General features: G+C 37.4%; 2 protein-coding genes across 6 annotated transcripts in view; one reads left to right on the top strand and one right to left on the bottom strand.

Moving 5' to 3' along the window:
• Positions 1–1,091, bottom strand: part of LOC121430016 (ATP-dependent RNA helicase DDX3Y-like) — a 31,902-nt gene extending 30,811 nt beyond the window's left edge. For 2 of the 5 annotated variants that reach the window (XM_041627286.1, XM_041627288.1), the window contains exon 1: positions 953–1,088. In XM_041627286.1, coding sequence (XP_041483220.1) covers positions 953–1,087 — 135 coding nt within the window. In that variant the 5' untranslated portion in view covers position 1,088. Of the gene's footprint in view, positions 1–952 lie in introns of all 5 variants that reach the window. The other 3 variants (XM_041627289.1, XM_041627285.1, XM_041627287.1) reach the window with 3 other exon arrangements.
• Positions 1,092–1,320: 229 nt separating this feature from the next.
• Positions 1,321–13,121, top strand: LOC121429699 (60S ribosomal protein L8-like). Its single transcript, XM_041626867.1, has 6 exons — positions 1,321–1,374; positions 8,309–8,454; positions 9,511–9,652; positions 11,398–11,616; positions 12,290–12,492; positions 12,993–13,121. Exons 2-6 carry the CDS (start codon positions 8,317–8,319, stop codon positions 13,062–13,064), a joined length of 774 nt encoding a protein of 257 aa, XP_041482801.1. The 5' UTR covers positions 1,321–1,374; positions 8,309–8,316; the 3' UTR covers positions 13,065–13,121.
• Positions 13,122–16,359: the final 3,238 nt, after the last annotated feature.

Below are 16,359 nucleotides of genomic sequence, written 5' to 3'. Positions count from 1 at the left end.
GAAAATACAAATGCTTCTTGTTTGTAATGAATAAGCATTAAAATAGGGTGTCTGTATGAATCTTTTTTTTTCTTTTTTAAAAGAAATTTCTTTGACAGAAATGTAACAATTCATGAAAAAAAATTAAAAAATGGCTGCTGCAAAAGAAGAATGAAATCTGGTCAATTTCCAGCATTTACCTGCCATAGACTGAGCTGTGTGTGGGACACACAAATTAATCTAAATTTTTAGCTTCCGAGAGCTGTTACGAATTCATTCTTGATTCCAAAAACTTGTCCATAGAAAGCAGTGCCAAACAGGAAATTTGTTGCTCTTACTGATCATGCTGATGGTGTTTTTTTTTAAGATTTAGAAATTATAATTCAGATCTCATTGAAAAATTGGGACGAGCGAACAAAGTGGAAAAAAAAACCTGTGCCAAACTGAAATGTCAATTTCCCATAATATAGTTAACACATCACATGGGGTAATGCACTCATTCAATGAACATCCCAAACATCAGATCACATTTTCCTGGCAAGTGGCAGGCGAAATTTCCACTTTCCAGAAAAAGTGCGCTATTTTCCCCCTGAAATTAGCCCGTTTTATTTTATGACAATTTTCATCATGGCTTCAGACACCCTTTGAAAATATTGCAAATTCTCAGTCCCAGTTTGCAACTAGCCACAGTCACATACAAGTTTACAACAACCAGCATCACCTTCCCAACCAAGCCCAAGCCAAGGGCCACAGCACAAGCAATGGACAAGGGCAAAGCCTCGTGTATAGTGCGTGGCTGCATGCAGTGCAGACAGGACTGCACAATACAATACACACTTGCACAGGCGAGGCATGTGCACAATCCACGAAAGACACATCCGTCATCATTCATTCACGCAATTTCTTCATGACAAATTCTCCATTTTCCCCCACAAATTTAGGCTTGAAATTTCCCAGTTACATCTATACATACCTGTTGGTCCAGGGTAGGTCCATTTTGATTCGTTCCATTACTCATAACTACTGATTTTTTCTGACTTATTTGAGGCAAATTGGGACTTGACGTAGCACAAATGTGGAAACTGCGAGGCTGCCAATTTGCGGACATAAAAGCACGTACCATACCATATACACAGTGCACGTACGTACGTACCGGTACGGTACAATCGCACAGAGATACATGTTTTTACTTGCATATTTTTTTGCACAATGAACTGTTGAATCCTATGATTGTTACAATTTTGCTTTCAATATATATATATATATAAATGTATATTTATAATTTTTCAATTATTACAAAATTGTCAATTTTTTAATTTAAAGATGTGCAGCAAATGGATCAAAATAGACATCTTTCGATTGGCACGGTCTTTTCAATTGAAGACCGTGTTGTAGGTAATACCGGACTGTAAAATGATGAAAAAAAATCAGTTAAATCTAGCCGATGTATTGACCATCATGTGCGAAATATCGAATCAGTTGAATTATATTGTCACACTTTTTTACATTTCCTAGTAAATTGTAAAAGGTAGTCGGAATTTACTCTTTGATAAGGAAATATCGGGACATTCGATTCTTCATCTGATGTCGATTAGATGTGTACTGTACGGTAACCTACTCGTCGCGTATTGCCTTTATTGGTACTATATAAGGCCTAGCCTACTACTTTTTTGGCAGTGTATACAGCCACACGCGTGTGTCTTTACCATCCAGCCACACGCGTGTGGTTATATCCAGAACACCTATCTGTGGATACCGCCACACGCCGCCAGTAATAACAGTAAAACACGTATGTAGGTCTGACCGTCTATATCACGATCAAAATAACCTCATTTCTTCATTAAATTCTTACATTTTAAACCCCTTTGATATCCTTAGATCGTTTCAATTTCATTCTCACCGTCTTCTCTCCTTGCTTTTCTTGTCTTGTTACAAACGGTCGTCTGTTTAACAGCAAATTCTCTTTTTCTACTTGTGTCGATTCTGGCTTCCTTCGCGGTGGCAGACCCATACAGCGTTAGCGCAGCGCTAGCGCAGTAGACATACACAGTTTGGGTTTCGTACGCACGTACGCGCACATAGCCTAGAGTCAGTAGAGAATCGACACAAGTAGAAAAAGTGTGGAAATTTGCTATTTAACAGGCGGCCTTTTGTAACAAGACAAGAAAAGCAAGGAAAGAAGACGGTGAGAATGAAATTGAAACAATTTAAAGAAATCAAAGGGGTTTAGTCTTTAGAATGTAAGAATTTAATGAAGAAATGAGGTTATTTTGATCGTGATATAGACGGTCAGACCTACATACGTGTTTTACTGTTATTCTGGCGGCGTGTGGCGGTATCCACAGATACTCGATAGTGTTCTGGATATAACCACACGCGTGTGGCTGGATGGTAAAGACACACGCATGTGGCTGTATACACTGCCTACTTTTTTTACTAGGTTAGGTGTCGACGTCTCGGGTTGGTGTTCAACTAACATTCGTAAATTATCTGTAACGTTTGAATCTATGGCTATTCTAAAACTAAATCGAGTGACAAAGGTGGGATCAAATGGTGGTTTACTGTAACTAAATAGGGCCTAAACTAAAAACTAGAATTTAATTCGTCATGCGGACGAATTAGGTGGTCTGTCATGATTTTTCATTCAGAGTCGGCTAATGTATAAAATGAATAATTTAGATATGATTGATAATCTTGATTCTAGACATCCTAAGAATAAATTTTGACCATTGCTCAATGTGATTATTAATGTTTCCCATAGGCATAGACTTTACACGTAAGCAATTTTGAGAATTACAATTCCAATATTGCAAGTGAAAAACGGGCATGATCCCGGCATCTGATCAAAAAGTGGAGTGCACATTACCGAAAGCACAGAATCTCAGCTATAACATATTAAAAGCTCCGGCAAAACTGACAAGAAGAAATGGAGATATGGCTCACGAAATAGAGGAATGTCGAATCTAGTTTTGAGAAAAAGTCATGTCCCATAGAGATTACACACAAAATACATGTGATATGAAAAAAACAATTATAATCTGTTTTATCTTGCTAAATTTTAACTTTCATACCTTTTAATTATCATAAAGGATCATGTAAGAGGTGGCAAAAAGAAAAAAAAATGAAAAAAAAATCATCTTTTCTACCCCAGGAATCGAACCTCCGCCGCGCCCTCGAGAAAGCAAGTCAAATGCGTTATCCATTGAGCCACGATATTCCCCATAGAGATTACACGTAAGCAATTTTGAAAATTACAATTCCAATTTTGCAAGTGAAATACGGGCATGATCCCGGCATCTGATCAAAAAATGAAGGGCACACTTCCGATAGCCCAGAATCTCAACTACAACATGTCAAAAGCTCAAGGAAAGCTGACAAGAAAAAATGGAGATATGGCTCACGAAATAGAGGAATGTCGAATCTAGTTTTGGGAAAAAGTCATGTCCCATAGAGATTACACGCAAAATGAGGACAAATGACATGCCTCTTTTCATCGCTGTTTTACGCAATGATGCGTTTCTCAAAACGAATATCCATGTTAACTGAGGAGAAAGAGTACCTTCTAAACTAAGACATATCGAAATCTGGGCGAAAAATGATCTATATTCGAGAAGTTACAGCCAAATTTGCATAAATTTGATGACGTCATTTTTGAATAAATGAAATTTTTAGTTTGGGCGCCTATTTGATGACGTCACGAGATAATTTAGGGACAATGGTGACATGATATCAAATCTACAACTCATAATCTATCGATATATGAAAAAAAAATTGGGGGTCAACGGACTATTTAAAGAGCTACAGTGAATTTGCAATAGGCATGTTTTTGCCCATATATGGCCTATAGTGAGAGCTCGCGCGCACACGTGCTGCAAAGTTTAACGGGTGTTAATTTCGTTATTAATGGTTGTAGAAGGTTGATCAAGGTATCAAATTGCTCAGAATTTTATTAGCAATGCAATGATATTAAAAGAAACGGTTTTTCTGCGTTGCGTTAAGGTGTAACGCGCGGAAACGCGCGCGCATATGTGCGCGCGCGCAAATTTTCGAAATGCTTAAAATGACCTGAAACGTACCCAAAAAATTTTATAGGTCATTTGGACGATTTTTTTACCTTTGACGCGCGCGTACGCGCGCGTCATGACCTCTACATGACCTTTGATGACATTGACATTTGATCCTTGACATGAAGTTATTGTCATGTAAATATTGTTAATTTTTGATAATTGATAATGAAGATATGATCAAATGAAGAATTTTACAAAATGGCGCGTAGATGACGTCATCATGACCATATGACCTTCAAAAGCTTATTTTGCCGTCTCTATGATAGATTCTATATATGACGAAAAAATCAGCAAAATTGATTCAGCCAATTTCGAGAAAAGTTGGCGACAAAAAATAGGTACAATGAATAAAGATAGGAAGAAAGAAATAAAGAAAATTCTGACGAAATCAATAGGTGATCTGTCATAGACAGACCACCTAATTATAGAAAAAAAAATAGGCCTACATGTAGGCCTCCAGTGAGAAAGAAAAATAGCTCTAGGGCCTATTTCTTACTATTCACCCTTTATATATTTCACTTCGTGTCCATCCTCCAGTTATCCCCTAAATAGGTGATTTTGGGCCAACAAATAGCGATCGCAACGGGTTCGCGTTTAACACATTTCCTATTCTGCCAACACACAAAATGGGCAAAATTCATTGAGCCAGTGTATCAACATTTCAAATCCTTTTTTCATAAAATGTTATGATCTGTTTCTATTATATCTAAACTTCTTATTTATAGTCAATTTACTCACATTTGCATCGCCAAAATGTTGTTTTTAAGGCCGTTTTCGAGAGCACCACCTGTCCGTCGTCACACGATGGAAGTCGCCATTTTGGAAAATATGACTCCAGAACCGGGTTAATCTTGCAAGTTACTTTTACTTGTTGATGCCCTCTAGGGGCATCAAATAACCATGTGTTATGTATCATTAAAATCGGCAGACTTTCTTCTACAAGTTAGTGACGATTTCAGTTCAATGTCGGCAATGTTTTTTGTTACAAAAAGGAGTTTTTTGGACACTTAAGGTAAATCATGTTTCTATTTTCTTACTTCAAAGCCGTATAAACAGAAAATTTCCCAGGGAACAGTCAAATATCAGATATAAATTAATTCTTTGAAGTGTATTTGTATCAGAAAATCTAATTTTGATATATAAGAATGTGTCGCATAGCTGCGCAAGAGGCGAATGCAAGCCCATGTTGTGCCGCCTAGATCGTGATTTTGGTGCCATGGCTGACCGAAAGGAGTGAGTGGGCGTGGTGGCCGTGGGTGTGGTACTTGATGCATGTATGTTATTGTTAAACCCATTGAAATTAGTTGTAGGTGATAAGTTGTGCATTTGATTTCTGCATGAATTATGTGTATTGATGATAAATTAATGATAATTTCAACTTAATATTTCAAGAAAAAAAAACAGGCGGGAATTAAAGCACGTTTAATTCCAGTCTCATTTTTTTTCATGGTGTACAGGCGCAGACCATGCATTGACTGCTGCCTGGTACTGGTATTAAAATGAATCTAGATACATGACTATATATTCTGTTGTTTTGTGTCATCATATCAATAAGCTGTCTCATCAATTCACATGATGTACACAATAATGGGTCCCTGTTTTATTATGTTTACTAGGAGGGAGATTATTTTGTAAATGTGATTTTAAATGTAGTAGAAATTCAGATAATGTCAGAGACTTGCTTTTTAACTTTATATATTCCAATATTTTTAATGTTAATATATTCTATAATTCTAAGCAGTGGAGTACATTTCTAGCTACTGTTGCAGCTCCAGCTGTCTGATCTCGCATTCTCAGATCTGCAAACAAAAAGAGACATCATGGTAATTATATACAGAGTGAACATGGACAAACAGAAAGAAAAAAAAAATTACTTGCAAAACTTAATTTTCTACTTTTGAATGATATAAATCTTACAGATACCGGGAAGTATAGTGGGAAATTCATTTTTATTTTCTGATTAAAGTCTGTTGAGGAATGAGACCCCCAAGAGTTGATTATTTTTTTTAACAACGCAAAGCGTCCCATGCACTTCTCTTGTCTTATTCTAATTTGTTATCTTTCTTCTTGTATACTATATTTTCACAAATAGAAGCTGTTTGAATAAGAAAAATATGAAGGTAACACAGCCATGCTCTACAAGATCACCTCTTGTGTTGCATTTTAGTCAAATTAACTTAGTAACCTACATGAAAAAAAAGTATGGAAGTTTCTTGGATCTACAAGTACCTGTAGATCTGCCACCCAATGGGTAGCCTACTTGTCTTGGGTGGCAGAAAAGTTCCGCGTATAGCGTCCCTTTAAGAGGCCATATCTTCAGTTATGGTGCTCCAATTGTAATTTGGTCTTCACCATTGAATTTGTCTTGAAAAAACCTTTCAAGTGATGTATAATTTGTCTGTATTTAAAAAAAAAAAAAATCATGTAATACAGCTACAACAAATGCAACATCTTTTTCCTAGCACGTTTATTCACGGGCGATTTCAAAACATAATCTAGAACAACATAGGCCTAGCAGAGATCATAATAAAAAATTGTTCATACCAAGGTCAGGACCCAGGGGGGGGGGCACTCAGTATATAATGCATATTAGTGGGTATGTGCTGCGGAGGGGACCCCCATTTTTACACTAAAATTTCCGGTCCAAGGCATAGCATATTTGTCTTATTGAGAAAAAGAACAAAGAAAGACGCTTCAAGGCATAGCATTTTCTTATCGAGAAAAAAGAAGAAAGAAATCCGCTCCAAAGCTTCGCATATTTTTCGTTACGCCGTTGCGGTCGCATTAATCTGCTACAAGGAGCTGCAATTTTGGTGAAAAGCGGCCATATAGCGCTTTTCGACCATCGCCTAAATGTGACCGCATCCGGCGGAGGCTGCGCTAGCTGCATCATGCACGGTTGCCCGTTCCATAGGGATGCATACGCACTCACAGAAATACAGAGATCCGTTCCAAGTACCGTACCCCCGTTTTCACAAACATAGTTCCGAAGCCCATTCCGAGGACCCTCCTTTTTACAATAAGCCCGCTCCAAGGCCCCCTGTTTTTTGCCTCGCCCGCGGCACAACCCTACCACTTTTTTGGTTGAGTGCCCCCCCCCCGTCCCCAGGCCAAGGACAAAGACCCAGAAATAATTATAGGAATTCTTTTTACCCCGCACTCGACTATGTTTGTACATATTGCAATAGATTTTGTAAACAATGACAAACATGATGTGACACTGGTGCTATTTTGTACGATTTTGACAGAAAAGCAAGAAGTAATCAAAATACGCTTACCTGTATGATATCGGTACCGTACAAAGAAAATACATGTAGATTGTCTGAAAATACCTCTCAATCTCATTCAAATAATATACAAAAGTGAAAATCTATGTTGATTTTGGTATGAGGAGAATTGCAACCTTGTTTTCATGGAATGCACTGCTGGGCAATTGGAGACTTGCACTGCATATTTTTACTTATTTTCATTCATAAATTGGCTTGTGACTGTGGCTAGATGATGTCTGTGAAAGAGGCAATTTTCTTAATGTTAATGGATGTGCATTAGATCAATTACCAGATCTGGGGTCCGTTGCAGAAAGAGTTGCGTTTAGCAAGTCAAAAAATCAAATGCCAATCCAAAATGCGCGCTGTTGATTGGTTGAAAATCAAGTTGCGCATGATTTTTAGAGTTGCGATCGATTGCAACTCTTTCTGCAACAGGCCCCTGGGCCTGGGGGATGTTTCACAGAGATTTAATTTTGACTTTGAATGCACTTTAAGCTGACGCGTACACGATATGAAACGCAAATCTAATTGATCAATATGCATTAGTGCGTGTTCTCTTCGCATCATCTGACCAATGAGATCATGCCTTTTATACCGCACGCAACTAGACATATAAGTCATACGTAAATCTTTGTGAAACACCCTCTGATGTCATTAAGTTGCAATATTATTTATGACATTACATTATGGAATGCACCAGATTTCATACTATTGCTAGTACATTTAATGATAAAATTTCCCAACCATAAAACAGGAGGGGAGCTGCTGGCTGCCTCGTAACTTAATACAAACATAGCATAATTTGTCTTTAAATATTTGATCATTGAACAGAAGAAAAGTTTTAAACAGTGCCTTTTGCCATACATTGACCCGTTACATGTTGTGAACGTCACAACGTATGGCGAGTTCTGTGTATCAATTCTCCTAGTATAAATTGCCTAGCTTGATTATTGTGAAATTTTTAAAAATAATGATCTGTTGTCTCATTGCTAGATTTCAGCATGGGTCGAGTGATCCGTGGACAGCGTAAGGGAGCGGGAAGCGTCTTTAGGTCGCACAACAAGCACAGGAAGGGAGCCCCCAGACTTCGGTCCATAGACTATGCAGAGCGTCATGGATACCTCAAGGGCATCGTGAAGGTTGGTACATCCATTCATTCAATCTACAAAATTGTAAACCAAACCACCATGCACTGATGAGATGTTTTTGACTTGTTTGGACAAATTTTTACTTTTTATAATCTTTATCTTGTATAAAATTGCTTTATTCTTTTAAACAAATCTAGTTCTTCAACATATGCTTTTCATTAACCCTATCTAGGTTGGGGGGGCCTCGGAGGGCCCCCCCCCCCCAACGAATCGCGCAATATTTTTGCTGCGCAAAATTTTTTTACCGCGCCGCTTGCTGACTTTTTACTTTCAAGTCTTGCGCAACTTTTGAGACCAACTTTGCGTCACCCAGTTACGCCGTTCCGAAATTACACAACATTATGTAAGTGCATGTCAGACCCAAAATTGCTAAAAAACGTGATTTCGTGTACAAAGTCAATGCAAATTGTGTTTTCAACCAAAATTCATAAATGTATGATTATTTTTAGTTTTGCTTGTCTAAATATATTTATTTTATGCTTTTTATGATCACAGAAGAGTCCCCAACAAATTTCATTGAAAAAACAATGAAAAACAAAAGAAATTGCAAAAACCAATAAATATAATACATAAGAAAATGATTTGATATCGCAATATTTTTCATGTACACTTGCTAAGAACACCACAAAGAGTTTCTATACCAAAAATTAGTACATTTGGAGCTTTATTTAGGGAGTTAGAGGAAAAAGTATGATTTCGCATACTAATTACGCATAAATTAGCATAATCACTTAATAGGGATTCGCATGAAATATATTACTATACAATCTTGTAGATTATGTCCCAGGCAACCTGCGTGCCAATTTTTCGGCGCAATCGCGCGGTCGACGGCCGAGATCTTATCCAGTATAAACTAGTCTGTGTAGTTGATTTCTCAATTTCCACCAATAAAAGACCTTACAAGAATATGTACTCAAATTGGCAGATTTTGAACTGTCTAGAGAATGAAAAAAATAAAAAAATTAAAGCCTAGGTTATTTAGTAGGTTTTAGAAATGTGGATCGGTTCTTCCTGTAATATTGTGTATCATTTGATTTGTTACAATAGGAAATCATCCACGACCCTGGACGTGGTGCCCCCCTTGCCAAGATCCAGTTCCGAGACCCTTACAGGTACAAGAAGCGCACTGAACTCATGATTGCTCCAGAGGGAATGTACACGGGACAGTTCATCTACTGTGGAAAACGAGGTAGACTTTTTTTGTCAGTCTGTATTTTCTCTTGTCTTTCATCCTACTTGGGGGCAATGATTTAAGCAGTAAATAAAATTGGCAAATTTGTATGATACCACAAAGTATACATTCACTGATAGGTTCCTAGGGGGAAGAGAATGTTGTATTTCAGCCTGTTTCAGAAATAAAAGAAATGCATAACAAAAAACGAATTACCTTTCATTTATGCCAAATATGCTTTTTCATTCAACCACAGTACTGCTCGACAAAATATTAAAGAAAAAAGAAATAAATTCCTTTTCAATGAAAATATGGCCACATTGATATCCCATGATAATATGGGAGTTCAGAAGGGGTCCTGGTCCACGGGCCTGTTTCATAAAGGACTTGCAACAGTTGAAACTTTGCCATTATTATGGCAACTACCATGGAAACCTTGATTATGATTGCTGGCTGAGCCTTGTTAACATGGTAGGTGCCGTGATGGCAAAGTTACAACAGTTGCAAGTCCTTTATGAAACGGGCCCTAGGTTTCCATACAAACCGAATCAAATATTGGCAGACGCTAGGCATCCCCTACCAAGATGATGTAATTTCAGGGAGTTTGTTTCATTCCAGATCTGTGTGAGAAAGAACTCTGTTTAACACACCCCTACCCTTCACCCCTTGTAATCTATCAAATCTGGGGGATGTTTCACAAAGATTTAAGTATGACTTGGAGTCGCACTTGAATGTCTAGTTGCGCGCGGGATAAAAGGCATGACGGCATTGATCAGCTCTTGTCAAGAGGACGCGCACTACTGCGTATTGATCAATAAGATTGCGTGTTGCATATCATGTACGCGTGTCCTATATGCGTCAGCATTGAAGTGCGACCTAAGTCATACTTGCATCTGTGTTAAACACCCCCCTGATCATACTAGAATATGATAAACAAAGCAGTTATTTATATAACAAGTTTTCTAAAGGAGATCTAGACAGATATAGGAATTAGTCTCTCATTTCTCCGGTGTTGAATATTACTGAATCGGCTGGGAGTTAGCTCTGCTCGGAGCCACAGTGACTTGTTTCCTGAGATACTTTGACTAGGAATTAGAGTTGACTCCCATCTGATGCCACCTGAGTCAAATTTGAAGCTAAGGATTAAAGGGTGTATTTCATGATTTACAAATATAAGTTCCTTTGGAAGGGCACATAGGCCATTAGCATGAACTTTGTTATTTTCTATGACAAAACAGAATTCCATTTTAGATCTAGTTTGAAACAGAATTACAAGTTTCCAGAAAGGGAAAATGACATTTTTTAAAACACCAAATCACTGATCGTACAGCTACTCATCCGATTATTGCTTCTTATCCTAATTTATTTATTCAAAACAATTTTTTCCAAACCATTTCTCTTAGGCTGGTACATTTTGCTGTAATACCATCAGATATGAACAATATTTTGAGTAACACCTCAAAATTAGCTTCTGAAAAAAAAAGGGTAGAGAAAATACCTCCTTGGTATTCCACGATGTGAATTTTGGAACTCCATGCTCAATTCAAAGTGATGTCTTTGCTCCTCCAACATTTCCTACTGTTCTCTTAAAGACATTTTCTACGGATGGCATTCTAACATTGTTTCTGGGTCAGAACAGTGTATGAATTGTGGACAGGGTTGGATGTAGTTGGGCTTGATGTGCTTCAGAGCTATTGCTGTAGGATAAACTGATGTCCTACCAATTTTAACTTGAAATGAATGCAATTCTTTTTAAATCTCAGCCACCCTGAACATCGGCAATGTGCTCCCCATCGGCCAAATGCCTGAAGGAACCGTCATCTGCTCCGTGGAGGAGAAAGCAGGAGACAGGGGCAAGCTTGCTCGTTGCTCTGGAAACTACGCCACTGTAGTATCACACAATGTTGATACCAAGAAGTCTCGTATCAAGCTTCCCTCTGGCTCCAAGAAGGTTGTGCCCTCTGCCAACAGGGCCATGGTCGGTGAGTGAATTAGAAGTTATGTCTTTTTTTATTTATCTTTCATTACCTCATGCTTAAGGTGTTCAACATTTTATTGAAAGTTAGCAACGAATGCCAAAAGTAGGTCAGATAATTTTGTATCATTCTTTTGAAAGCATGATTGTTGATATTTATTAATGTAGATAGTCTAAGTAATATCATTAGCTTTCATGGCAAATTTGACAATGTAATTCAGTTTGATATTATTTCATCATGACCAGATTTCGGATCGCCTTATTTGGTGGAAGATCACCAATAGATTAATTTTTAGCTCTTGTTGGTATAAAAAAAATGATTGTGCTTCTAAGTAAAGCCTGCCTGACTTGTAATCTTTCCCACACTATTCCATCCACAGGCATTCCTCCCTTGCATCTGGGGGTGTTGAAAAAAATTAAAAGTGTGACGTAGAGTCTTGCTTAAATGCCAATCTGCACATGGTATTTAACGCACAATATTAATTAATACGCCGTAGGGCATGTCCTCTCTCCATGACTTGACTTATGTGGTGGTGATGATGTAATTATAGTGCATGCAACTGGAGTTTTCAGTACATTTCTTAAGTCACATGTATCATGAGTTGCTTTATATATGAACCACTTTTTATGACCCATAAATCATAAAAAGCTGCTTTTCCTTTACATGATCATCAATACAGGTGTTGTCTCTGGTGGTGGACGTATCGACAAGCCCCTCCTGAAGGCTGGTCGTGCCTACTTCAAATACAAGGTCAAGCGTAACTGCTGGCCACGAGTGCGTGGTGTTGCCATGAATCCCGTTGACCATCCACACGGTGGTGGTAACCATCAACATATTGGTACGCCCTCTACAGTCAGGAGAGATACATCGGCCGGTCGCAAGGTAGGTCACAAAAACAAACTCCTGCAGTCAAACCTGCAAAGTGAACTGCTCATCGGATTATGCAAAATCTTTGATTTGCATAATTTGTTTCCTCATACCCACCACCAACGTTCTCGCAACAGACCCCCTGTTCCTTGCTGGTTAACTTCTTTCTTAGATATAAGCCCTTATCACTTTCCGCAAATTGTAGAGAAGTTTCCTTTCCTTGTCTTCTACTTTGTGTTTTTTTTTCCAATGGAAATCATGTGCAACACTTTTCCAATTATAAGAAACATGAAATTAATCAAGTTTAAACAGTTAAAGTAAACATAATTATAGGTATATTTTGGCTAGAGGTACCATTTGCAATTTTCTATCACAATTGAGGGTCTGACATGTATCTATTTTGAGGACAGGAGGGGCTTAGAGCTACTCGGTGCAAAAAGGGTTGAAATAGCATAATTCTTTGTATAAGAATGTATTCTAAAATATATTGAATTTTATCCTTTTACCTGTTTCAGGTCGGTCTGATCGCTGCCCGCCGTACCGGACGTCTCCGCGGAACAAAGAAGGTCAAGGACGGGAAGGAATAAAGTGTAAATTAAGACAATATCATTGACAAACTAGTCAATAAAATGCAAAAAAAATCATTTTAGACATCGTTTGCATTCATCATTTGTGTTGAGAAGTAAGGATAGTCTGCATTCAGTGGTCTATACAGTGCGTCCCAGAAAAAAGGAAATCGGAATTCCCATCTTTTTAATTCAAATGCAAATGAATTATAATTCATTTACATAATCATATAGTTTAATTCCTCTTTAGTTGGATACCTAATTTGAGATGAACACTTCACGCATTAATGAGCAAGACTGACTTTTGGACAAGATTGGTCATGATACGAGGACCATGCATAATCGACAATTGGCTCATTAGCATTTCTTTCGTATTCATTGTTAAGATTCTCTCACTGATCTCTGGAATAAGAGTGGATTCAAATTCCCATATAAGTTTCTGCGCAAATCGTTTCTGATATGCCTCAATATTTATTGTTTGTAATCTACCATGCATGGAACGATTTGCTAAGCTGTTGGTTTCAAATGAGAGATGAGATTCCACTCTTCCCACTAGTAACAAATTTATAGTTAAAAACATATTTAATAATTGTGAAATCTATTTCTGAAAACAGGTTTCCTTTTTTTTGTGGGATGCACTGTATAGTTCGTCCATTGTTCCTATACTATGAAGGTATTTGACAAGGGGAAGACTGGACAGTTAACAGAGCATGTGATGAAACACTTGGGAAGAGCGCCCAGCAGCATTAAGTAGACGGTCACGTATCGCCATTTTGGGTCGTGTACAAAACATGAGGGAAATGGTGGAGGGGTGAAGGAATAGACGATTTTTACATTTTAAGATTAAAATTTCTTTTTTTTAAAGTATAATATAAACGGATATATCTTTGAGGTTTGAGAAAAGAAACTGGAATTATCCCCATGCGCCGCCCTCGTGCCCTCCCCCAAACCCTCTCTCATTTTCCCATGTTTTATACACAGCCGATGTGCAATGGTTAACTTACTCAACGCTAGTGGGCGCCATTCCCCACGAGCGAAACCGAGCGTTTCAAAAAATCACCAAAGTGTCCAGTCTTTCCCTTGTGCTGTCTTTGCCTTTCATTACCAATCTTCATGTTTCATCATAGACCATGTTTCATAAAGGACTTGCAACTGTTGTAACTACCATGGAAACCTTGATTCTGATTGGCTGCTGAGCCCTGTTACCATGGTAGTTGCCATTATGGCAAAGTTACAACAGTTGCAAGTCCTTTATGAAACGGGGCCCAGGTAACGGGAGAATGCAGGAAGCTGCTATGGAAAGATGTATAATAACTGATATCACTGGATGAACACACTTTTTAATGGACAAGTCCACCCCAACAAAAAGTTATTTTGAATAACGAGAAAAATCCAAAAAGCGTAACACTGAACATTTTATCAAAATCGGATGCAAAATAATAGTTATGGCATTTTGAAAATTTTGCTTAATTTCACAAAACAGTTATATGCACATCCTGGTCTGAAGGCAAATGAGGGAACTGACCACGTCAACCACTTACTATTTTGGGGGATTTTTTTATATGAAATATTTTCCTTTTCTCTTCATAAAAGAAGATTTATTTTTCCCTGAATAGATAATTACCATTGTTATAGCATTTTATGGTTCAGTCATGTTGGTCCCTCTTGTAAAAATTGTATAAAAGGAAATAATGTATAATTCAAACAAAAATAGTGAGTGAGGGACATCATCAACTCTCCCCTGCCTGTCACTAAGTTGTGCATATAAATATTTTTTTGAAAAACAAGTGAAACTTTAAAATGTCAAAACTTTCTAATTTGACATCCGATTTTGATGAAACTTTCAACATTGCATTACATTTTTTGGATTTTTCTCGATTTATTCAAATCCACATCTTTCTAGGGTAGACTTGACCTTTCACAAATTGCCTTTGGTTAAACACATTGTGTGGTCCAATCTATTTTTTATTTCAATCTACTTCTGTCCCTTTGATACAATATATTGATGGCCAATAGTGGAAAATATGGAAATATTCCTGAGCATTCAATTTCTTTCCATGATATTCAAAAAGAATTTGAGAATATGGTCCACTGCTAAGGATTGCTATTCGAATGCCCTCGCATTCAAAATGGAGCAAATAACGCCTAAACTACCAGGCTGCATTACATTATAAACATTACCATTAATACCATACAGCTGCAATTCTCTTGTGTAAGGACTCGTAAAAGACTCCAAATAACATTACATTACCAGCAGTTCAATACAGCATCAACTCTGTCATGTAACAACTAATAAATTAAGATAAACTTATGTTCTAGTAATGAGATTGATTTTGAAAGCACTTGCCTGAAATTGATTAGAATTGCTTTATTTAAATGCACCCATGGATTACAGCATACTGACAGATTATGATAAGAAATGACTCTGCTTAAAGTCGAGCTGCATGCACTGCACACATAAATGGTAGACCCCAATACACACAGTTGTTTAGCCAGAATACTTCAGCTGTGGGAATCATAGTTTGGAATCGATACTTTTTATTCCACTTTCCTTCTTTTTTTTGACAAAGTAGTATTAACCCTAAGAAGACGGGGGGAGGGGTCTGTAGGATTCAGCCCCCTCAACATTTTTTACGATAAATCCGCCACGCAAATTTTTTTATTGCTTCGCTCGCTGACTTTTTCAAGCCTCGCACAACTTTTGAAAACAACATTGCGACCCCCACGTATGCAGTACCGAAATTACGCAACATTTTGTAAGTGCATGAAGGCCCAAAATTGCTCAAAAACGTGAATTTGTGTACAAATCCAATGCAAATGGTGTTCTTAGCTAAAATTCATAAAATGTGTCATTATTTTTTCCTTCTACTGATGAGAATGAATTTCATTTTTTTATGGTCAAAATAAAGTATCCGATAATTTCCATTGAAAAAACAATAAGTAAAAAGAAACGAAGGAAAAACATAAGAAATTTAAAAAACAAAATGAAATAAATATGATGTTGAAATTTCTAGTACATTTGATCAGATTCCTATAAAGAGTCTGAACCAAAAATCAGCATTTTAGGGGCATTATCTAGTTTATTAGAGCAAACTTGATTTTACGTATAAACTGGGATAATTAATTAGCAATGAGTTTTTTCACAGAATTTTAACCTAATAGTAATTTTGTAGATTATGCCATGGGTAACGTGCGTACCAATTTTCGTTGCGATCACGTGATCGACGACTAAGAGGCATCGAAATAGCCCAGTCTATTTAGGGTTAAAAGATATGAAGAAAGCCTGAAAACTCTTTTTGATATCATTTTACATACA

The sequence above is a fragment of the Lytechinus variegatus genome, chromosome 16, assembly GCF_018143015.1.
Source record: "Lytechinus variegatus isolate NC3 chromosome 16, Lvar_3.0, whole genome shotgun sequence".
In the NCBI taxonomy this organism is placed as follows: domain Eukaryota; kingdom Metazoa; phylum Echinodermata; class Echinoidea; order Temnopleuroida; family Toxopneustidae; genus Lytechinus; species Lytechinus variegatus.
The sequence above is the reverse complement of the archived record's forward strand: the minus strand, read 5'-3'. Positions and strand labels throughout refer to the sequence as shown.

Bases quoted from the DNA above. Each gene is read 5' to 3' on its own strand.
- LOC121429699 (XM_041626867.1), top strand. From the start codon at position 8,317: ATGGGTCGAGTGATCCGTGGACAGCGTAAGGGAGCGGGAAGCGTCTTT. The intron at 11,617-12,289 runs GTGAGTGAATTA...TCATCAATACAG, and splicing joins TGCCAACAGGGCCATGGTCG to GTGTTGTCTCTGGTGGTGGA. The intron at 12,493-12,992 runs GTAGGTCACAAA...TACCTGTTTCAG, and splicing joins ATACATCGGCCGGTCGCAAG to GTCGGTCTGATCGCTGCCCG.